Here is a 23,999-nt window from a genome sequence, read left to right on the forward strand (position 1 = left end):
AACTTAAGAGCTTCCTGAACTTCTAGAGATCTGTCTTGGCGGCCAGACAAAAGAGGACTATTTGTACAACTTACCCGATAATAAGTTAAGTCAATCAAAATTCTAAATATCTGAATGCCATGAAGCCTGCAAGGCTGGCCCAAAAGAGAATATATGGAGAACAACACCAACTAGATGCATCAGAGCTTCCTTGGCACACTCTGGGAAAACAGAAGGTGCAGACTCCAGCCAACTTGTCTCAGCTAAGCGAGTCCTCGATAAACAGAAGGTTCAGATTGCAGCCAACCTCCCTCAACCAAAGTAATCTTTAAACGTTGGGTGAGGAGTGTTGCCAGACACACTGCTAATGCCAGAAAAACCCATTCCAGAAATAAATCTACCAAGGAGATACTGATCACGTGGCATTGCCTGCCTGGTCTTGTGTATCACATGATGTTCAGGGCTTAGGACATGCAGCTTTTGAGGCTTGATCTTACACAGGGCCAGAAGGAGGCTAATGATTTCTATGTTATAAGCCAACAGAAGCTTGCGGGGAGATCCAATTTTCAGGTTGCTTATGTGCCACCTGTACTGAAACCTATGGGTCCATAAACACATACCCTTTGAGGCTCAAAGACACACAGAGAAACTGATCTTAACAGAAAGAATAAGTTGAGGATTGAGGGTCAGTGATAGATACCAAATGTAGGTGATTAGGAATACCAACACATCAAACTTGTTTCAGTGCATGAATGAGTCCCAGTAGAGGCTGTGGTGTGTGGATGTGCCGTTATGGGCAGCAATGTATGAGGAATTTCCAAAAACAAAGTGTGCAAAGGAGACCCAGTGCTTTGGTAATTACAGAAAAGTCATGTTAGGCAAAACACGAATTCATCTAAAAAACTGGTGATGCCTGAGATGGCAAACTTGATGATGTACACAAAGGCTATATTGCTAATTAAATCAAACCAGAGACAGCTTTCTGGTCTGGAGGCCAAATGGCGCAGCATGACCTGGATCCATGTTGCTAAACTCTTTCACCTGCAAAACCAAATTGGTTGAGTCCACATACCCCAATGGTAATGGTTCTTGTTATCTTTCTAACTGTGCTCTGGAACTGCTTGGCAAGATGATTATTGCTATGGGTCCTAACTGTGCCAGAAGTGTATTAAAAATCAAACAGTATGGACAGCATTGGGACAGTGTGTGAACTCTTGCACAGGTACAGGTTTATTTACTACTGCAATCACAGCTCTAAGGAGATTGACACAGCAGGAGATTACTGCATGAAAGGACCAAGAAGTGGGTGAAGACACTGATGCATTTAAACATTAAGGTGTTACAAAACCACTAGATAACATCCATTTCCACATGGTAATCCCCATTTCAGACAGAAAAGATAATTTTTACACCTCGAAGTGTTCAGACACCAAAACGCTTCTACACCCATGGAGGGAGGGCAATATCCCAGCTGACATCCCTTGATGCTCATTGATACTTGTTACCACTGAGAGTAGACAGAAATATTATTGAGCAGCTTCCCTTTATTTTCCTTCAGTTTTTCCTTTGGGAACCCTGATGGACCATCTGATACTAAAGAGACCACAAAGCACTGCCTGCCTGGTTCTCTTTTCCTCAGCATTACTGACATGATGAAAGCATGAGCAAGTGAAAACCAGATTAAGTTAAAAGGCAGTTCAGGGTACAAGAGAGTTCAAGGAGCAGCAGTAACATTTCTTGAGCTTCCAGACTATTGTTATGATTTGTTTTGCAGAAGAAGCTCCCAGCTGTAAGGTGCTAAGACATGACAACCCTAGCAATGTCAACCAATTACTTAGAACATGGCTATGAAGAATCACAATCAATGTCTTAAAACATGCTCTAGTATATCTAGGATATCCCTGAGGATGAGTATTCAGTAGGCAAGACTTCTATGAGGTAATCTTCTAGGATATCATATATGTAAGATTAGGATGTCAAGTTACAGTCTTATTCACCTGATAAGGTGGGAAGTAAGTTAGCCATCTTTCAATATGGGTAGCATACCATCCGGGTGCTAGGCATCTCTTTTGGAGAGCTCTAAGCTCAGATGGGGCTCGAGGTCCAGCTGTAATCACCTGATAGAAGCTGAATTTTAGAGCTGCAGGGTCTTCATGTGATCGCTGATGCTGTAAAAGAATTTACATTACTTTACTTGTAACTGTACTTGTAACTGTAAAGTTACAAATAAGTAACTTTACAGACCACAAGACTTGGGAAAATAAGAGAAAACTGGTTGCTCTTACTAACCTGGCCTTAGTGACCTTGCTAAGAGTGATTATTTACATTAAAAGTTACTTAAAGTTAAGAAGTCTTCATCAGCATTAATTTATTGAAAATGCTGGGATAAATATTGTTGTATCAATAAATATTTTTTTTGTCTAAAGAAATCAAAGCTAGACTGATCATAGCAATAACAAAACAGAATGTATAAATGTTTGTTTTCAATAAACAGTGGCAGGTTTTGCACAAACGAATCAGGCATAATAAACACAAATACTAAGAAGGTCTGCTTCTAGTAGTTTCATATTTTGTTTTTTTAACTTATACAAGGTAAATTTGAACACAGGTAGTTATGAGGATCATTGGATTATTCAGGTCAGAAGGGATCTGTCAGTTTCTAGTCAAGCCTCCTGTCCAAAGCAGAGTAAGCTATGCCATCAGATTCAGGGCTGTGATTACTTCTCACCAAAAATTAACATAAAATAAGTCATTGAAGTTCTAAGAACTTTTTTCTCTTTGGAGTTTTATACTTTTAAAAAGTATCTTTATTTTTCCAAATTCCTATTCTAACCTGCAGACCAGAAAAATAAAAATTTTTTAATCTATCTTGTATTTTGAGCATGAACTAGGTAACCGTGCCTATGAACTATTTTTTGTATGTGTTAATTACATAAATTAATTGAGTAGGTAACCATTTTTACATGCTTATATTACAGGCAGACTTTTGAAAAAGTGGTTTGTGTTATTTAAACCCTTGAAAGATTTTCAGATTTACACTGACAGATACCTCAGGCCCATGGGTGATTGTATATGGTGCACTGACTGACAAATAAAAGCTTGTATTATCCAAACCCTTTATATTCCTAGATACTGAAAGGACATACAGAGAGGACTCAAGGTGGAAAGCTTGATTTGTGCCCGCCTGTGTTCTTCAAAGTGCATACCTGATACCAGGAATACGCCCGATCGGATGGGTCAATGAGGATGGTGATAATCTTGGCCTTGGGGATGAGGGAAGCAGCTCGCTTAGGAGCTTCCTCAGAATGGAAATAGTTGGCACTTTTCTCAAAGAGGAAGTCAGTTGTGACATTAGAAGGAGTGGGGAAGAAATCCATGTACCTAGGAAAGAAACATCATTCTCAGAATTACTTAAAAGTCGCACAAAGGTTGACAAATCTGTTAAGTATATTTTATTCTAGAATAATAAATTAAAATAATAGCCTAATTGGCAAATAAAAGCAAACAGAAGTTTACATTATAGTTTTGATCTTATTTTACTTGGTACTAGCTTTTTTCTTCTCACTACAGATAACTAGACATTGCAGCTATTTTTTGGTAACTGGATGAAAATGTTACAATATTCATACAGCTTCTTAAAATTAGCAAATTCTCACTTCTCAGTCAGAACAAACTCCTACCAAAGTCAAAAGCAGAAAATGAGTTTTCCAAATTTGGCCTTTTGCTGACATCAATTACAGTGCAATACCGTAAGAAAAAGATATTCAGTACCAGAATTGCTTTTACTCAAGAGAAAAGAGCTCGTTTATGTGGAAAAGATGCACTGAAAAAATAGCCCACAGCTTCATCAGGTAAAAGGTTTCTAAGCAGCGACAGCATCTTTCACTTATTGTTCTGTCAGTCACATTTTTGTGTTTTCTTTGTGAGCTTTCCTCATCCGTTATAAGTTGCAGTTAATTTCCAGCAAACTCCTATGTCACACACAGACTTGTTTGCCCATGGCCCTCAGACCGCTTTTTGTTATTATTGGGGAAAAGGATAAATGGGAAATGTTGGTCTTGGTTTCTCAGTTCAACTCTGTATTGATAAAATAAATGCCATTTAAAATAAACTCTTCTGAAGATTGTGCTTAAGGACTGACATTTCTTCCAGTGCCGAGACTTTGTTCTATTCATAGAAGTGAGCTACTTCTAATACAAATATTCTTGTTGGCTTTGAAGTCGTGACCGTTGCAGTCAAGGCCAGAAGACTTGGTAGGATGGAACTGTCTGGTCACATGCAGTGTTCTTTAGGACACAGATCTCACAAGATGATGATTAGCACACAGGCACTGATTACAAAGTACTTAGAGAAATGGAAGGAATTACAGTTGTTTAAAGAAACTGAACTCTGTGACACCTGATTCTGCTAAGTTAATTCTTATGAGCGACTTTTATGTATACATAAGCAAACATTGTTAAGTTAATGTTTTGTGCTTCTTTGGCACACGAATGGATACCTGTTATCAGAATTGTGCAAAAGAAGTGGGTTGGCCTTCGCGTGACAATTTTCTATGTATTAGATAAGGAATAATAGTCGTGGATTCATGCAAGGTTTTAAGAGTAGCAGTTGGTAGATTGCCTTGTATCAGAAAAACCTAAATGATGTCATGCGAAGGGCTGATGGATAGGCCTGCATAATATGCTCAAGCTTGCATTCAAAAATTCTGCTACAAAGTTGTATAGCTATTGCTGATCTCACATGCAGACTGTACGTAAAAAAACCCTGAAATAAGAAGGCAACCAAGCAGAACAGAATGAAAGGCTGTCACTGCCCTATTAAGCGTTTATATCTGCCTAATACTAATGCAAATATCTGAGAATATGATACTGTTTCATTGAATGATGGACTCTATTTCCCAAGGGCTGAATCGATGAAAATGATGAAGGTATTTCAATTTCTGCTCACAAATAAAATTATTAGAAACTAATCACTCAACCTGACTGCGTGACCTCAGAATGTTTTACCAGAACATCAACAGCAAAGAAAAAGGCCAGCTTTGAAAGAGGCAATCTACTACAGGCACATGTGCTCTAGATCATATATGGTGTCATTACGCTGTTGTACTGAAGTCCTAGTGGCAGACCGAGTAAATACAAGGCAATGAGGACTACAACCGTATAAGGAAACACTTAACATTAAATATGGTACTACATTGAATTTTGGAAAAAAAGTTAATCGATTCTTTAGATAAAATGGCAAATCTGAAAAAAGTAGAAGTTGATGTGGTGTCAGTGAAAAATGGTAAGGAGATTGGACCAGGTCGGGTACCAAGAGGTTACAAATTTAGGCTCAGAATTTTTGCTGAACATAGACTGCCCAGTAGAACATAGACTCTTGCCCAGTAGAGAAGCAGCAAAAGTGGTCTTCTAGCAACATGAAAATATGGATTTTGCGGAAGAACTGGCTCACTGTACTTAGGCTGCCTCCATCAGTGTGGACCCGCTGTATCTTGCTTGCATGTCATCTGCTCTGACTTCAGAAGTCTCCACAGCAAGGAGTCAGTTTTCTAATTTCCAGTCATTCAGCTGGCATCTCTCTATTGGTTATAACTATCTGACTCACCACAATTTGTAATAAGAATCTGCAGCAACAATTATAACTCTGTAAAAACAAAGGGACTTAAAAGGCAATTGGATCTAGTGTATCTTCACTAAGACCATGTAACAGTGTTCACCCTCCTGATTTTATAGATGAATACTAAGTCAAAGGCAAGAAAACTATTTTCCCTTAAGCTGGGGGGGAAGAAAGAAATAAGAAAAAATATCAATCATCTTTTACTGGTGCTTGCCAGCCACTAGAGCACGTTACCGCTTTTCATCTTGTAGTGCTTTATACCGCAGCACTTCCTGAAAGTAATAGAAATCAAGAATGACCCGCTGGGTGTAGCTATGTCCACTGATTCCGCAGTAGCCACAGTGAACGTGGCAGCCGCGTCACATTCTCTTTTTTAGCACCACTTACTAACCCCACTGAGACATTTATGTTCTCCTAATTACCTGATCTTTGAAAAACATTTTGAGAGGCTTTCCCCATCCCTCTTTTACCTGATTGCTATTTCTAAATCCTATTTAAAGGAAAAAATGCCTCTCCCTGATATTACTTCTTTTCTCTTAAGAAATAAGATTTCCAACACGAACGTAATTTTTGCCTCCGTATATTCAACTAACAGCCATTACTGTTCCAACTTCAAAGGCGTGTGTAATGAGAAATACATATTTTGTTACTGTTTTGCATATATTAATACATGGATATTTACAAGAAATCCTCTCAAAAGTTCATGCATTTATAATATTCTGCAGTAAGATTGTTATTCACTTGCATCTATTTATCATTTCAGAAGGACACCGAAGGTCTTTTGTTTTTAATCTCACTCTATATATAAACAGTTACCATTACCAACAGTAATGTCATTTTTGTATTGTTCACAATATATAAACTTTTATATTTATACTAATAACCCATCTTACCAATCAATCCCCCTGTGGTAGTTATTTCTATTAAAGAACTGTACCTCCTCAAAGGTTTTTGGGCTGGGGGAGTTACTAATGATGGAAGGATGCATGATCAGGAACAAATACAAGGCAGTGGTACCTGCAAATAGGATAAAAGTCCAAGATTAAGAAAAATACACACATTTTTTTGGGGGACTCATACCCACAGATGGTCTAAACCAGCTTTATTTCATTTCATTTCAGTGAGGGGATGCTGATTTATGTCACCTAAGAATCTGTGCCTTCCGTACTTTTAAATTGAAGACATTTAAAGAACTGAAAATAGTTAACAGAAATCGGAGTGCCAATGCTGAAATCTGTTTTACACACTTGTAATAGCTATGTTTTAAATGTAATTATTGGTTCTTATGAGACTGTCACAAAAATAATTTAAAAATCTCACACTCAGTAGCTATTGGGAATTGGTGAAGATGAAAGGAAGCACATACGCAATTTTCTGATTACAGAGGAAAAAAAATCAGCCATTAAGTTAATTTATAAACTATTGCAACCTTGGAATTTGAACTGTTAATTAGGAACTTCTTGACTTGAAATAAAGGCCAGGAACTAACAAGTTTCTATAAATCAGACGCTTGCAGGAGAGAGAATCTATCTTGTTTATTTCTTTATCAAAGCATTACTCATTTTGACATAAAGCCAAAAAAATCTGACAAACACCTAAACCCTGCATTTTCAATATGTGTACTGTCTGTTGTTGTAACTTACACGATTAAACTATAGGTAGATGATATCTGAAAATAAAAAAATGCTATTAGATGATCAAGATCTCTATACAGCAGTCTGAGTAAAAAGTGATTAAGCAGTATAATTATTTGAATATACACATAGCCTATCTTGTTGAAATACAATAAAATCTCACCAGTTTTCTGGGGTCCTACAACCAAGAATTTTGGTAATCGATCACAGGTTTTTTCTTTAGACCAGATATCTCTGTGCCGTTTGTCATCACAGGGATTCTAAAATGGAAAAGAACAATTAAACATTTCATTGGTAATCACACCTGATAAGATTCTCAAATTATCTTTATATAAATTTCACTAATGTGCAAATATTCTTACCAGAAAATATTATTTTATCTTATGATAGAAAACCATGTTATGTATTAAAGAACTATCTCAGTGGTTCAGGAAGTTATTTGCAATGTAACCAGGCAAGAAACTGTATCTCAAGTATCTCAAGTGGGTTTTTTCTGATGAGACAAGTATGTTCAAGAAGTGTGGTTTCCATTCTACATATATATAGTTGCCCCAGTCATCCAACAGACCTTGGGACAACATCATTTCTCCTATGAAATGTCAGTGTGTTCAGTGGAATTATGCCAAATGCAAGTCTGATCTACTTGAGATGTGAGAATAATTCAAAATCAATTGATCAATTACATAGAAGTTAGGAAGACTTGAAATTGCTAATGGGTTATCTAATTACTGAGTTTTTCTTTTACATTATTGTAACAGCTACCACCCTACACATGCTGTAGTTTTTTAAACCTAAATAGTAAATTAATTATAATTTAAGGATTTCCATTCACAAATACGTATTCTTATCCTCCAGTTAACATCAGTACATAATATTGAATCCTGCTTTTTCATGTGCTGCTTTACGATTGAAGGAATTTTAATTTGTTTTAGAAATGCTACTGCTAACAGTTTTTGACACCATTGTTTGGTAGTACTGCACTGAGATGAAGGGAATTATCAATCTTCTACGCTTAAAAAATATAAATGTATTCAGATTCACGTGCATTATAGACAGGAGACACCACATTCCGTATATGTTTGCCACTATTACTTACAAATCTCTTTTCTAAGTAATTCTAATTTTTCACATCATTTGGCTACAAGGTATTTTCCATTTTTTAAATTCATTCTCTCTTAACACTATGCAAAATTCTTGACATTTTTCCCCTATGTTTCCCAATGTTTTATTCAATAATAGCATGAATTTCAAGATGTATATTTAAGTCCAGATTTGCAATCTCATACTCAGATTCTAAGTTGGCAATTCAATATCCCATGCTAGAAAACATTTGAGTAAGCAAGCTAAAATACGTTTTTATGTTTGATCTAGTAAAGTTTGCTCTTCCGAGTACTTCTACCAAGTCACCTCAAAAGGATAATATTTGTGATATATAGTATCACTGTAAGGACACATGTACCTACAGCACTCAGACTTCCCACTGAATTGGCTGAACAGTCGCCAGCACGTGCACAAGGAACATGAGAGCGTTCATCAATTGGTGCAGCAGTTTCTCATTAGGGACTGTGATCTTAGCACTGGCTGATGGGCTGAAGATGTGTCAACTGCAAGGCCAACGCAAGCTTCAGTCTTAGCAGGTCTTCACACTCCTGATACTTTTAATTTGCTCACTTAGAAGAGTGGGATAATCAAGCAGCAGAGTTGACAACATCCATGTATTAAGTGCTGTTAAACTTCTTGCTTAGGCAGTTCTCAGCCGTTTATGAATAACTTTCTAATCTATCTAATCTATTTCTAATTGGCTAGCCAGTTTTAGCATTAAGGTAGCCACAGTCTTAATGCTCTTTTCTCTTTGTGGATGCCCTCACGCACTTGGAAAAACGTTTATTTCTTTAATGGCCAGTTGGTGAAATACGCGTATACATCTCTGTCAAATGCTTTATTCCTGTTAGTTCCAAAAGGAGGAAAGAAACAACAACATGCCTTTTCTGCACTCCTCATTATTTCTAAAAGCAAGTAAAATTGCAAATACAATGCATTAAGATAGTTTTAATTACACATCTTAATACATCTTAATTTCACAACCTTTCTATGGAGATTTAAGCAACAGGAAAAACAATCATGTACACTGAAGCGTCAGTAAGCTGTTTTATGGAACCAACTAGTAAATCTGAAAATGTTACAGCTTTTCTCTGCAGGAAACTGAAACAAAGAACTTCACAAAAACCACCATCAAGACGATTTTTTTCTGATCTTTTAATCAGCAAGCCTGCCTACCTGCCAGAGAGGGTCCTTTTGCTCAGGGAATAGTTCAAAATACTTGTGAGCCAGCTGAACTGGAGGAAGAGTCTGCAGTTTCAGGTTTGTCCAGGTATGAACAAAGTTGGCCAGATTCACAAAGGTGTATAGCCCCAGGCGGTCATTTCCATAATTAGACAAATGTGTCATGAAGATGCTAATCTTTAGAAAACAAAATAAAGAAAGCAGACATTGACTCTCTGTATCACTAGATGGCAGTGTAACCACAGATAATACAAATTTGATTTACATTTTGCTCCTATTTAGAGATGCAAGACTTTGATCACATTCACGTAGATCTTACTATCCTTGCTCTTTGTTGAATTACGTCCTTCTTCTCAAGTCAACTCACTGCAATCAACAAAGAAAAATTGTGGAATAGGTACCACGAGCTCTGTGTGAACTAGGATATGCAATCCTACCCCGGGGGCTGTATAATATTTACATAATCTTTATGCAAATTTACTTAATGAAGAATACAACAAAAACAATACCCACAGTTTTACCTCAAGTGGAATACAAATGCAATATTGAAAATGTGAATTCTTTTTTTGTGGAAGAGTAAAGAAGTCAGAGACCAAGGGGATAGCTGACTTCTATTGCTGTAATTTAAATCTTGTTGCTCCGACTGTAAGTTTTATAGATTACGTAGCTCTCCTCTTCTACAAAGCTATTCTGCATGCACTGGGCAGATAGTCAAATCATAGGCAGAAACAAACAAAAAAAAATCTGAAACGTGATTGAGTACTTTCAAATAATTGTGCACAAAATACTTCCAAATCTAAAAAAATGCTCAATATCCCAGCAGCTGTAAGGCCGCTTGTATTTTGCTCTTGCAACAACTTACTGTAGAACTGCTACTCAGGTAAATCCTCCCCGCTACATCCATTGGTCCAGCTGCACTCTCTCACTCCCAGTGGAAGCAATGCCTGCTGTGAAGGCTTCTCACAGGAAGGGCATGTTTGGATGCACATAAACTGTGCTGAGGAGCGGAGCAAGAACACACAGACAGCAGGGATGGTCTCTCACGGACTGAGGACCGAAATCTCCATTTTGCAAAATGATCCATTTTCAAAGTAATTTTTCACTGATGAAACTGTCTGTTCTTACCCTAAAATCTGCAAACCCTTGCCTCTTTAGCAGTGGGTTTTTTTTGAAGTGTTTCTTTAAAATAGGAGAACTCTCGCAAGATAAACTCTCCAGACTAATTTCCATTAAAAAATTAGAAACATGAAGTTTTATAAATAAATCTGCTAATGCCATGATTAGGCAATTTCTATTTAAAGTAAAACTTGATGTAAGCCACTTTAAAAAGAAAAAGGCTTATCATGGCTGTAATTCTGCAATTAGTTCAGGAACTGTAGTTAATCTTTTGTAAAGGAATGCCAGCCTTCAATTTAAAAAAGAGAAAAGAATGAAAAATTTCAATCTACAGCTTTATTCTTTTGTTTCAGAGTGTTTAAAACACTGCCTTCCTTTGATATAAAACATTCAAAGCCATTGAGCTGCTATTTTTGAAGACCTGACTGAAAAACTACAGAGTACTTGCAGTACACAGAAAATGGGTTTATCAATTGTCAATAGAGGGTCATTCGGTGACACCTCTTGGCTTATAAAGTAAGCTGAGGGCTTCAGTTTGTCTGACTCAAGAAAAATTAGAAGATATACACTGCTAAATCATACGGATACAATATTTCTTTCCAGACAGGACTGAGATTGAAAAAAAAAAAACCAAACAACTTCCCCCTTTAGGCAACCAATAATAAGTATTTTGCCAAATGTATAACCTTTCCAAGTTTCCTCTTTTATTTCAGTTCTCAAAGCAAGAACAGACCAGTCATAGGACCACGTTGTTCTCAACTAAGATACAATCAGAGGGTTTCCATAAAAAAGGTTAACTTGTTTTCTTGACAGGCTGTTTCTTTCCTACACACGCATTGACCTCTGACATTTATGTCAGTTCACCTCCTGGCAACTCCTCACCTGCCAACAACTGGAATAAAAAGCAAGAGAACTTGAAAAGATTGCTAGTTTGGGGAAAACATGTATTATTCTTTCCCTGAAGGGAATATCACTGTAATTTTAAGAACGTCAGAGTGGAGGCTGAAAAATTGATCGGACATATAATCATAAATAATTTCCAGCATATGAAACTGTGTCAATGAAGGGGAAAAAATATAGCAGATACCTTAGTTCCCATTTTACAGTTATTTTTTAATGTCAAATACTTTATGGTTAATTATTTACAACAAAAAGAAAGATGATCAAATGCTGGTTTAAAGCATGAATGGCTAAATCTTGAGAAGAAGTCCATACTTAGCATAACCAAATACATGATCTAATATACAACTTTATATTGAAGAAAAGGTCTCCTTTACTTCTATATGGCATCAAAAATATTACAGATCAGTTGAGACCATCTTCCAGGAAAATCTGAACAAAAGTTTTTCCCTTCCTGTTGCTACTGCACAAATTTCTAGTAAAATCACTACCACTACTGTGTAAGATTAGCAAACTACAATCCTGTGCTTCATAGAATAAAATATTGCTGACCCAGGGCCTAATCCACCTGATCTGACCTGAGAACTACTTACTCTTCCTTTCAGCTGCAAATGTCTTTACAGGCTAAGCTAGCAGCCTGAGTAACTAACAGGAGCGTGATGCTGCAATGGCTGCATTCCCATTGCTCTGAGAAGGACCTTTGCACTTTGCACCCCAGGGATCCCTACGAGAGATGCCTACAGTACTACAGTTCGTGATGCCAACTGCCAGCTGTGCTCTCCTACTCTAGGGGCGTTCCCTTGAGTTTGTCGACAAATGCTACACAGCCACGGCACTGGGAGAGATGTATAAGCTGATCCTCCAGTTTCCCTGGCTACAAGGAGAAAATGATATTCAAGTGCCATTTTGAGGGATTTCACCTTGGTGCTGGCCCAGCTGCGGGGCACGGTGTGTTGCTACCCATGTCCCTGCTTTCCCACTAAGCTGCCCAGAAGGACAGACACTGGTATCATTGCCCTTCCATTTGCAGGTGTGTAGTCTCACACCAAGACGAAACATAATTATTACTTTTTCTCTTCCATATTGAGTTATGATGCTCTGTTTTGTTGTATCAAACCACATTCTGTTCCACTCAAAAAAGTTCTAACTAATGAGAATGATTACTCTTTCTGTGCCAGCTAATAGTCAGCATGTTATGTTATTAAAGATTTATTCTCTTAAAACCACAGATCAGGAAATATAAAAGGAATCCTTTGTGGGCATCTCAGAAGACTAGATCTAGTAAATAACACTATTTATTCATTCAATAATCTTGCACCTCTGGGAAACGCTGCAAAATATAAATAGAGATTCATATATTTCTTTATTCCTTCTTCAAAAGGGAAGCAGCTGTGAATGGACTTATATTTACTCTAACAAGCATTTTAGCTTCCCTTTCAGTTAAAAAGAGCTTATTTGATTTTATTATTCCCAGCCCTCTTCTAAACTAATTTCTTTCAGGGTACCTAAGCCTTCTCTTCATCTCAGTGCAAGAGGGATCACCCTTTTTAGCTGTTCTTCATAAACAAACTATCATCTTGGTTGCACTTCAATGCACACTCTCCACGGGATTTAATATCTTTCACGAGGGGACTGAAATGGAATGCAGACAATTTTAAAAATGATGGTTTGGGACCAAATCTGGTCTCCGGGCAGCAGCTCCTTTATTGCTCCCACTCATCTTTCAATCAGACTAGCAAAGGTGCTTTACTTTGCCTTCTCACAGAGCCTTACCGGCAGCTGTATGACCTGCTCCTTTCACCTTCTCCTCACCATTTCTGCATTCCTCCTTCCCCAGAACGAAAAGGCAGAGGACTATTTCTGTTTTGCTCTTCCTCCCAATCTCTAATTTTATTTGGGATTCTGACTAGTATTACAGAGATATAGGGAAATGAGGACAAGCACTCAGAAGAAACAGCTTTTATCTTTTTGAATGCTCATTCCGTGCTGTGTTTCCTTACTACAACATTTCCCAATTAGAGGCAATAGCTTCTAGGTCAACAAATTAGAGTTGAGACTGAGATTGAGCTGCTGCTATTAAATCACTTGTATCAGGAAAAGATGAACCAGCATGATCTAATTTATGTATGAAGAACAGAGAAAACAAAAGATGCTTGACAAACAATTTCTACAAAACAAAAAAAATGCAACAAGTTACCCAGCTTCTAGCGAGGGATGGTATTTCACCAGGCTGCATACTTTAAAAAATATTGATCACTACAAAATCAACAGTATGAGGAAGCTGCACCTACTAAAATTATACAATAAAGATACTACTAACTAAGCTTCTACAGCCTTGATAGCAGTGTTGTTTTCCTGACAAAAACAGAGGTGCCCGTCTCTTAAAGGAATGGCATTACCCTTTCATTCCCCAGCGCAAGAAGCCCCTCTTATAGCTGCTGGCTTGTGCCATGTTTGCATTCCTGGCTTCTTCCCCCTGGAGTCAAGGGGTCTATTTTTGGAAAGCCAGGGCTAAGAAGAACCATTTAAGGATAGTGGGAAAAACCTTTTTTTTTTTTTTTTTTTTTTTCTGTTTTTACCTTACCAAGCTCTTTGGTATTCTCTACATTGGGAGAGAAATGATTTACAGTAAGCAAGACCAGCTGCTCTGATGGAAAACAGCAGAGTGGACATCTTTGTGTTGGACAACCTGCAAACATTCCCACTTCTTTCCATATATCCTGATAAGCAAAATGTACCTTGCTTCATATTCAAACTGTTTTACACAAACATTCTGCAGATGAATAGGTTGCACTTAGAACTCACTATTATTCTTCTTCATACCCCTTTTCTGTTTATACCTCCTTAATGGTGTATGGCATCAGGAGGACTTTGATTTGGTTTCAGTTACAGTAATAATGCAGGAAAGTAAAGAAGTGGCAATGTCTACAGCAGAGTGAAACAAATCAACCACAAAAATCTCTAGAACAGTAAAAAGAACTGTAGAACAGTAGTCCACTAAGCCAGAGGTCTCCAAATGTTTTTGATCGCCCACACCTATCAGTAAAAATTTTTTGAGCGTGTACCCCCAACGTATGTATATTTCATTTATAAATTATATACTTCTACTACTGAAGTTCCAATATTTTTTTCCCACACCCAAAGGGATCATCTTGAGCACCCCCTGAGGTGCACGTACCCCACTTTGGAGACCTCTGCACTAAGCTGTCAGAATAGGGCCATAACCCAAGAGCAGAGAGAAGATTCCCTTTTCAGAGATTAGGGGGACCCTCTTTGGAAAGCATCAGGGAAGTGTAGGGAGGACTCAGACTTGCAGTGACATTGATGTTGTCCAACAGATTTAATATTACTTTGGCATTTCAAATCTGGAACTAGAAGAGTTGGCACAAGAAAATAATTAGTAATAACCATTTCTTATGGACTGGGCACATCTTTCATTTTTTTACCACATATCAATCTATTGCAGGCAATCCAACTTGAATAAATTCATACTATTGAACCAGTCATCAAGGTACTTTTGTCATGGGCGGTCTGTCCTCCTCCAGCCTGTGCAACAACATTAAAAGGCAGCATTGAGGCCTCCCAACTTAGTGAAGTTAAGCACAACACTTTAAAATGAAGTTAAATTATGATTGACAATTAATTAGGTGATCGCTGCTAGGCACTAGGGGCAGATGCATTACCAATTTAGTATGTTGCTGATTTTTAGCTACTGAACAAATGTTTACAGGCCACAAGAGTATGTCTAACTCTCAGAACACCTATATTCCAATTAATTTGGCATTGTGCACACTCTGCCGTTCTGATATTGTCTGCATGTTACTCAAAAGAATTTTGTTTCACGTATTCAGAGACTCAGTAACAGCTGGTTTTCCTCCATTAGACTAACAAAGTGATAGAATAATGAATCAGATTGCAGTCTATGCTTGAATATATATTTTTAATAGTTGAAGGATATTCCTTTTAGACCTGTATGCTACCAGAAGAGCTGTCAATTCCATCACAGAGAGATTCTAGCTTGCAGCTCCCCTTTTTTTTCCTGAGGCTGTCCTGCTGGCTTCACAGCTGCCATGGATCTCCACTTGCAAAGACGGCAAGCCAACTAGCTGAATTGATGTAGCAGTGTCTCCACTATAAATATAATGGAGCCAGGGAAGATTTATAAGATCAAACAAAATTACGTATTTGGTGTAGTTCCGAATTATTAATCTGACAGCCAGGAAACCCGAGTTTATTTTCAGCTGTTGGACAAACTTTTTTTGCTTTTCTCTGTAAATTGCTTATTACCCTTGTGACTCAATTTCCCAATTGGCAGTACCGCTCAAAAGACTTGCTTCACAAATAGCTGTAAAACCACTTGTACAGGGCTTTCCATTTGAGAATTTTTAAGAAGGGCAAAGCTTTCTTATTGCCCAGAATTTCAATGCATTTATTGTACACCGTTACAAGGAATCACCTCTAATTAGACAGCTAATCCCATCTGTTCCGCAGCCCTTCCATGCTGCCTGTTCATTTAGGTTTTTTAATACTTTGTCTATTCCATCCACAAAATACCAGACTCTGGCTTTTATGGGCGAGGTTTGAAGAACAGATAGGAAGGCAAGGAATACTTGTATTTTGCAGTCGATAAAAATGCTAGGCAAAACTGACTTCCCCCTGCCTCAATTCATGGCAACTCCCCAAACTACTGTTGGGGTTCCCAAGAGCTCCTAAAATGGTCATGAGAGGACAGTGCCTTTCTCACTCACCCATGAAGTGGGCCAAACCTGCCGAAGTGAACCAGCCCACTGGAGAGGCCAGGTTATGCTCCCAGTGGTGCTACTGTGGGATGCCAACAATGGACCCCACACATCAGATCTCAGGGATATACCTGCACGTCAGTGCGCTTCTTAACACATTTGTCATCTTTCATGCCTTTTACACTTGGTACCATTAAATGTGAGGTTGTGCAAAGCAGGACAGACAAAAAGGGTAGATCTGAGCCTGAACGTCTTTGTTTTTCTACTTTCCTCCACAGTCCCAGTGCCTAACTATTCATCTCATTTAGGGTCACAGTAAGATACAGTAGGTTCTGCTGATGATCATATAAATCCTCTCATTTTCAGTCCTAAAGGAGATAATTTCTCCCTTGCTGCAAGTCAATTAGCTTAATAACAGCTCTACTCACTGTAACTTGGGAGAGGTAAAAATTAGAGGAAAATAAGACTTAGAACTGAACGTGCACAAAGATTACAATTATTTTAAGATCAACCAGACACAGGGCCTAAACCATTAACAGTATTCCCTCTTGATCAGTACTGCTGTAACCGTACGGAGAACATACAGCTGGCTACACATTAGTTTCATTGTTGGGCTGTCAACCATTTGAAGGCTTTCACCAAATTCCTCTCCGCAGGGCGTTTTCCTTTTTCTTTAGATCTGTAGACACATAGTACTTTGTAAGGAAGTGCACGTAAGTGCAGGTAATGCAATTCCTGTGTTCTGTTCTGTTTGTTTTTCTTGGGAGCAGAAAGGGTATAGAAGATTTTAATGAATCATTGTTTTCCCTTAACATTCATCTTGTAGGATAGCAAAGCTCCCAATCTGTATCCTCCATCATTCAAAGGATATTTTAGAACTATTTAGCAATGTGTGCCTTCTACAAAGTTAAACTGAGACACCTTAACTTTTAGTTATGCTACTGGAAAAAAAGCATCCAATGTTGCTTTAGACCATGTCTCTCATCAAAGTCCCAGTCTCATATTAAGAAAAATTAGATTACTTGGATTTTAGAATCAAAATATACCTTCCACATCATCATTTGAAAACTAAACCAAACAGATTAACAAATGGAAATAAACTTTAGGAATAAAACCTAGAGGACTGGTAGAAAGCAGATGAGATATACTCCTTTTCATATTGTTTATCTGCTTCATGAATTTTATTTTTAATATTGAAAATTTGCACTTAGAAAACCAGAAAGCTTTTCCATATTAAAAAAAATGAATAGAACTAGTAGGTTTGTCCTGCATTTGGCCTGTTTATTGAGTGCAGCATGCTGTCTACAGAAGCAGATGGCATCAGAGAGATGTATGAGGAAAGTATAGGATACTCTACATCTGGGAGATGTGTGAAAAACAATCCCCTATGAAAGTCTTCCCTGCTTTCCAGGGTTACATAAAGCATGGAATTTTATATGGAATACATGTCTTATCAACTACTACAGGCATAAATACTCAAATTTAATTCCATATTTCAAATCTTATTAAGTTCTTGAAGTCACAAACACTACCTTAGAGGAAGATTCTGATACAATTCTCATTAAAATTCTCATCCTCATTTAATTGGCTATCCTCTGGTTTTCTGTTTCAAGATAGGTAACAGGAGTTCATTGTCTAGGTACCTCATGCAATTTCATAGTTGTTTCTGTTTTTCATCTCTTTTCAAATAGACTCCAATTTGAAGAGAAATCAAAATGATCAAGATTGATTATTTCTCAGTCCTTCATAGTCCTCTTCAGTCAACTGCTTCCAGTTTTGCAAATAAGATTGAGTCTGCAGAGCGTTCTGGAGGAACCTGTACCATGGATTTCCACCACTTCATTATACAACTCTCTGCATTATTTTCAACTCTGCTCCTTCCACAGTGTGTCAATGCCTTAAAGAATAAGGGACAATGATATACCTACATATTATCCCACTAATAGGAACAAGAATGGGAAGGAAATGGGAAAAATCCCACTGACTTTGCTGTGCAAAATGTGCAGATCCACGTTAAGATTATTGATTTGTATACATTCCACAGAATCCAAATATACAAACTCACAGATAGGAACCTTTGTCTTCTGTTACTGGGATATAACATGCTCTTTACAGTAACGCCTTTTTAAATTGGCTTAACTATAAGCAAGTTATTTCATAGAAAAGTGAACGCATTTTCCTATTTTCTGTGTAGCACAGAGTAAGCTAACGCATCGTTTGCGTCAACTGAGGTTGCTGGCCGTGCAGCCTCAAGGAGAACAAGAGCTGTTCAATATGTTTGTCTCTTACTCTGTAGCCTCCCTCAGCCCGGTGGGACAGGTGAGTGAATTTCAAGTGCTCATCTGACAATAGCTGCTCTAATAGCTCATCTCTAATAGCTGCTTTCATGAAAGACCATGCACATCATTAGAGAAAATGCTGCAATATGCTGTGCTGTCCTTAGCAGAATCCTGTTCCAGTCACAATTTTTACTTTTCCTGAAACGATGAAGAGTGTAGAGCCTTTATGTATGTTTATGTATTATTGTACTATGTATTCATCACCAAGACAGTCAGATTTGTTAAGTTCCTGTTAATGATTGAACAGTACCGTTTTATATCAAATAATTTCACAATAGATAGCTTAAGTTACTCAGTTAATCAAGTTTTGGTACTTAAATCCATTGCAACACATGTGCAACCTAAAAGCAGCTCATTTTTAACTTAGGTGGCTGAATACTTTATTATATCAGTGCTTTTTGAACTGTTCAGGTCTCAGAATAAAATACAATAAAATACCTAGCGTACTTTATTGTACACGTTCCACACTAACTACCTACAGAAACAATGGCTATGGCACAGACAGGTAACTAGTACAGACATATTTCCATAAAGCAGCAACACGTATGTGTGTTCCTAGTTGCAGGAGAGGAAAATATACAGTGACAGACAAAGGAATATTCAAATAGTATTTATAAAGGCATGTTCAGTTCACCTATGTTTAGTTTAGCTTGGTTCTTAGGTCTAATTATTTTCAGAGTGGTTCAGAAGTATTGATAGAGACTTGTCAGTATTGGTACAGATTTACTAGCAAACCTGACAAGAAATGATACAGTTGATGGCAGCATCTATACCTCCCTCATCACTATATATAGCTCAATCTCTAATTGCTCACTACCTTCATCATTTACAAGACATACTTAGGAGACTGGTACAATTTCATTCTAAGAGACGTTTAGCAGAAATTTGTTTATTAATCCAAGAATTTCACTCAATATTGTAGAGAGAGATAGATGAATCTGCGGTAACTGAAGATTCCACAGGTTTATCAGGAAAAATACTTGCTAAAAAGTTTTAAAGTCATTACAGTGCTAGGGAAAAGAGTAACAATGTGAAATAATAAAACAAAGAAAGAGAGCCATCTGATTGGATAAGATACTTATCATTAAAGACTTCCACAATCCATGTTTTCCTTGTGGTTTTACTACAAAATTCCCTTGCTAAACAAGTGCAAGTCACACAACCTCCCTCTAAGTCCATTATCCAACCGATAATGTGGGGAAAATAATGCCAGTGTATTAACACTACAGGGCTGCTGAAGGCTTCTTTTTTTTTTTTTTTGGTCTTTTTTATTTTTCTTCTGTAAAACATTCTGTGTAAGATCCTGATATAGTACGATCTTGCCTAAGGGCCGCTGAAGTCAGCAAGATCTTTAACAGAAGACAGACACATAAAATAGTATTGGAAAAGTAGATAGTGTGTTATATTACTACTTAGGCTCTTTTTCAAGTTGGTGGCACTTCAGCATTCTAGAAGCCTTATGAACACAATGGGCATAGCTGTCAAGATCACTTTATAGCCCCCATCAGATCACAATCAAACCAGCAGTGAGGGGATATAAATGCATACCACATAAATACAGCTCACCAGCCACAAGATTAGCTACTCCAACAAACAAACTCTTAGTTCCCATATAAAATATAGCTAGCAGAGATCACTTGCAGAGCAGGATTTCCTGATGCTTTTCTTACCTGCAGGATTTCTGACTGTACAATGCCCTGGGAACAGGGCAATAACGCTGGTTCTCATGTCAAAAGCTTACAGCTGCACATGTGGTCCTGTGTTTTTTTGTGGTTTACTCTGCAGGTTGTGGTAGATCTGGCATACTCTAAGGAAGCAGAGCCTCTCTTGTGAATAGCTACCATTACACAGCCAAACCACAAAGAAATTTTGGGCTTTATTCTTAGAGGAATTTATTTCAGTGTAGGGTACTCAGTTTCTAAAACCTTAGCCTAGTAACCTACACCTCAGAAACTATATTCACTTAAGATCAGTTATCCAAGTTAAACTAGGAAATGAAATTAAGGACTTTGTTAAGATTTACATTTAATTTACACCCATATCTTCCATTTTTGGAAACTAAAAATTTATGTACTCATTACTGAGAATATTATTGAGCTGACATTGTAATGATTCATAGGTAATGTGTTGTTCTTTGTTTTGCATCGGTGAAAAATAAAGTTTAGAAAATGCCTCATAACGGATTTTTTGCATCCTCCAAAAAGCAGTGTGTTTCACGTTAAGAAATCTCAGCAATTTTGATTAAAACACAGGAAAGCTTATGAAATCCAAAATTCCACTTCATAAATAGACAAATTCCTAAGGCTACTTAGTTTTCATTTTAATGCCTAATCTTTGCCCAGCTCTGACTTGCAAATTATGGTATAAATACATGTAATGCTTAAAAACCCACAAAGATGCAAACTCTAGTATTTAAATTGATTACATGCCTTTGTAATCAATTTTAGATTACAAAACTTTAGAAACTGTTTATAAGCAGCTATTTAAAACCAGACACATCACCTTTTCAAAGGCACTCCTTAAAAGGATTGCAACAATTTGTCTTAGGCAAATTTCTGCCTGATAGTCATGTATGGTTGTATTTATAAAATAGTGCATTTAACTTCTGTTCTTTTAGCCTGTACTGTATTGGAGATATCGTATTTCTCAGAACTAGGTGATCATACAGTCTACATTACAATGCATAAATCGAAGATCTAATTGTAATATATAAAAAAACATTATTCTGCTCACATTCAAGGACGTTAGGGAGGCATGATCAAACTTCTATGACTAATACCAAAAATCACAATTGTTTCACTGCTCATCTTGTCTTCCCCTCCATTCTCTTCATTCTTTTAATTTGAAAGGCTTACACCTCGAGCAACCATATTAAATTCTGCTGTTTTCCTACTGTTGTAAGATGGTAAAATAGTTTTCGGCTAAGTTGTGGCTGTGTTTCAATATGGAATACAGTCTGTCCTGATTCCAAATGTTGTTACTATATGTCTTCCTCTAAGTCTCATTTGTGAAGCTAGTATCTCTTAGTTAAAATCCATACGTTGCCAGAGCATCACTATGGTACCAATACCCTCCCACCCATGGAATTTTCCACATCTCACCTCTGTTAAAATCATATACATCCAAGTTAGCACAGGGACTAGTGCCATCCTCTAGAAGGGAAACCACATGTATGCTGAGGAAGTGAAGTTTTTATTTCCTAATTCTGCTATACGAACATGAAAAAGGAGAACGAAACACAGTGATTGCTCTCAAAGAACCAAAACTATAGTCTGAAAGAATTTGAGGCTTGAAAAATAGACCTGCATATAAATTGTTGAAGTAGCTGACAGCAGCTTTTTTCCTTTGGACTTCCATTAAATTATAGAAGATTAAAAAAAGGGCACAAAAATATTTAGGCTAGCATTCCAAAGGATTTGACTGGAAATAGGTTTTGTTCCCTTTGATGTTCTGAAAAAAATGAGTCCTAGGGATTACATTTGTATAAAATCGGTAAATTTTATTTAAATGTTTCATTTGGACTTCAGATCAAAAACTCACCTAAAAGCTTGTCTAAAAGGTCAGTTTTGATGCAACTGACCTAATCCCATGCCATTTTGAAGTACTACACTATTCTCTTCTGTCAGTAGTCTGTAGTTTCATAGCCTCTTTTATTGTTTATTCTTCCATTAAAGATAAGGCAAAGCAGATGTATTAACGATGTGGTTTACTTACTTGGATCTTTTTGTTGAAGCTATTATGAATTGGCAACTGAAAATTCTCAAAGCAGATTTAGGCGCAAGCACTCCTTACTTGCAACTTTCCTAAACCCATGAGTGTTCCTAACATTTCTGATTATGAATTTGGCAGAGGAGGAAAACGGACTTTACCTGAGGTACTCATCTCACGGTAGTATCAGTTCTTAACATTTGAATTCTTTTAAAAATTAAATCTCAGGGTTCTTATTTCATGCAAAAGTAAAGAACAAGAAGACAGGTTGCTACTACTGCATTCCTAACATTGTCAAAAAACATGGAGATTATTTTTGTACAACTAACAGAACACACAATATTACATCTTAAATTAATTAACTGAAAAAGCAGAAGAGCTCACTGTGGCTAATTATTACTATTTGGGAGACTCAGCTGATTAGCCCTGAAGCACTCAATAACTTCTCCTTTAACTAATTTTTGAAAAACTTTTCAAAATTACACTGTACTTACTGGATTGAGAACCACTGTGAAGAACAACTCTCCTCCTTGAATACTTTTGTCTAGTTCCTTTGGGCCTCCAGGATACTCTTTGTAGAAAATTGTGTGAGTAAATAAGCCACAAGTTTGCCTAGGAAGCACCTGAATTTATTTAAAAAAAAAAAAAAAATTCAAAAGAAATTCACAAAAAATATTTATACTTTTAATGAGATAATAAATGCCAAATAAGTAACACATAACTGATAATGTTCCTTTGTGATAATTGCTCGGTAGATTTGGCACCACAACTTTGCCAGAAGTCAATAATGATCTACTTGAATTAATACATCGGCAGATTAATAAATAGTGCTTACTGAAAGAAACAACATTTTTATTATCAGTGAATTCAGACATTGAAAAATTCAACACATTTTTTTTTTGAAACTGGAGACTGATCAGTAAGCTACAATTCAGCAACCTCCTCAAACTAATTTTGTCCGTAACACCTGATACCAATATCAAGTATTTGAAGTCTGGTCATCAAAGATTTCTAATATTTTAAAATAATTTGAAACATAATCTGAAATATTATCAGTCTACATTGTATTAATCGGTTCCACTTTTTATTTGAATGATGGCTTTGTTGTAAATTTAAACAGGAATTTGAAAGTCAATTTTCTTTTTTTTGTCTTAGGCATCATGACCAATAATAATTCTACACTGACACAGGATGAATTTTGCTGATAAAGCTCACATTGTAAGAAATATGTGCTTTTCATCCAACTGTGCTAGCTTTGTAAGACCAGTTGCAATAAAAAGTAGCATAAACAAAAGTATTTTTAAAAACACGCAAAGAACAAGTCTTCTGAATGGGAAGAACTAATAAATACAGTTAGGTTTTCCAGTAGAACTTCAAAATATTTTCTATTGACTTCAGAAAATAATTTGCTAGGGAGTATTTCATCTATTTTTTATGGAAAATTAACAGCTGAGTATTGATGTTTGTGTATAATTCTTAAATTGGGATTGTTCTCAAACATTTTAGTCCAATTTAGAACATTAATTATATGATATCTCAAACTTTTAAAGCATACAAGTCCCTTACTTGACACAGACTATGGTTTTGTAGATACTCTTCATTTCCTGTAGTTTCATTTCTCAACATCTTTTTTTGTAATGTACAGGAGGATACTGCAACCACAGATCGTAAATTCTGTGTTGTCA

General features: G+C 36.9%; 1 protein-coding gene across 1 annotated transcript in view; it reads right to left on the bottom strand.

The window, feature by feature from the left end:
* Positions 1–23,999, bottom strand: part of LOC141469700 (bifunctional heparan sulfate N-deacetylase/N-sulfotransferase 3) — a 58,725-nt gene that overhangs the window by 3,457 nt on the left and 31,269 nt on the right. Inside the window, exons 5-10 of the mRNA XM_074155347.1 lie at positions 22,809–22,937; positions 9,507–9,689; positions 7,393–7,489; positions 6,489–6,612; positions 3,186–3,360; positions 1,977–2,147 (exon numbers count right to left, since the gene is read on the bottom strand). Coding sequence (XP_074011448.1) covers positions 1,977–2,147; positions 3,186–3,360; positions 6,489–6,612; positions 7,393–7,489; positions 9,507–9,689; positions 22,809–22,937 — 879 coding nt within the window. The remainder of the gene's footprint in view (positions 1–1,976; positions 2,148–3,185; positions 3,361–6,488; positions 6,613–7,392; positions 7,490–9,506; positions 9,690–22,808; positions 22,938–23,999) is intronic.

This window comes from Numenius arquata, chromosome 10 (assembly GCF_964106895.1).
Source record: "Numenius arquata chromosome 10, bNumArq3.hap1.1, whole genome shotgun sequence".
Classification (NCBI taxonomy): Eukaryota; Metazoa; Chordata; class Aves; order Charadriiformes; family Scolopacidae; genus Numenius; species Numenius arquata.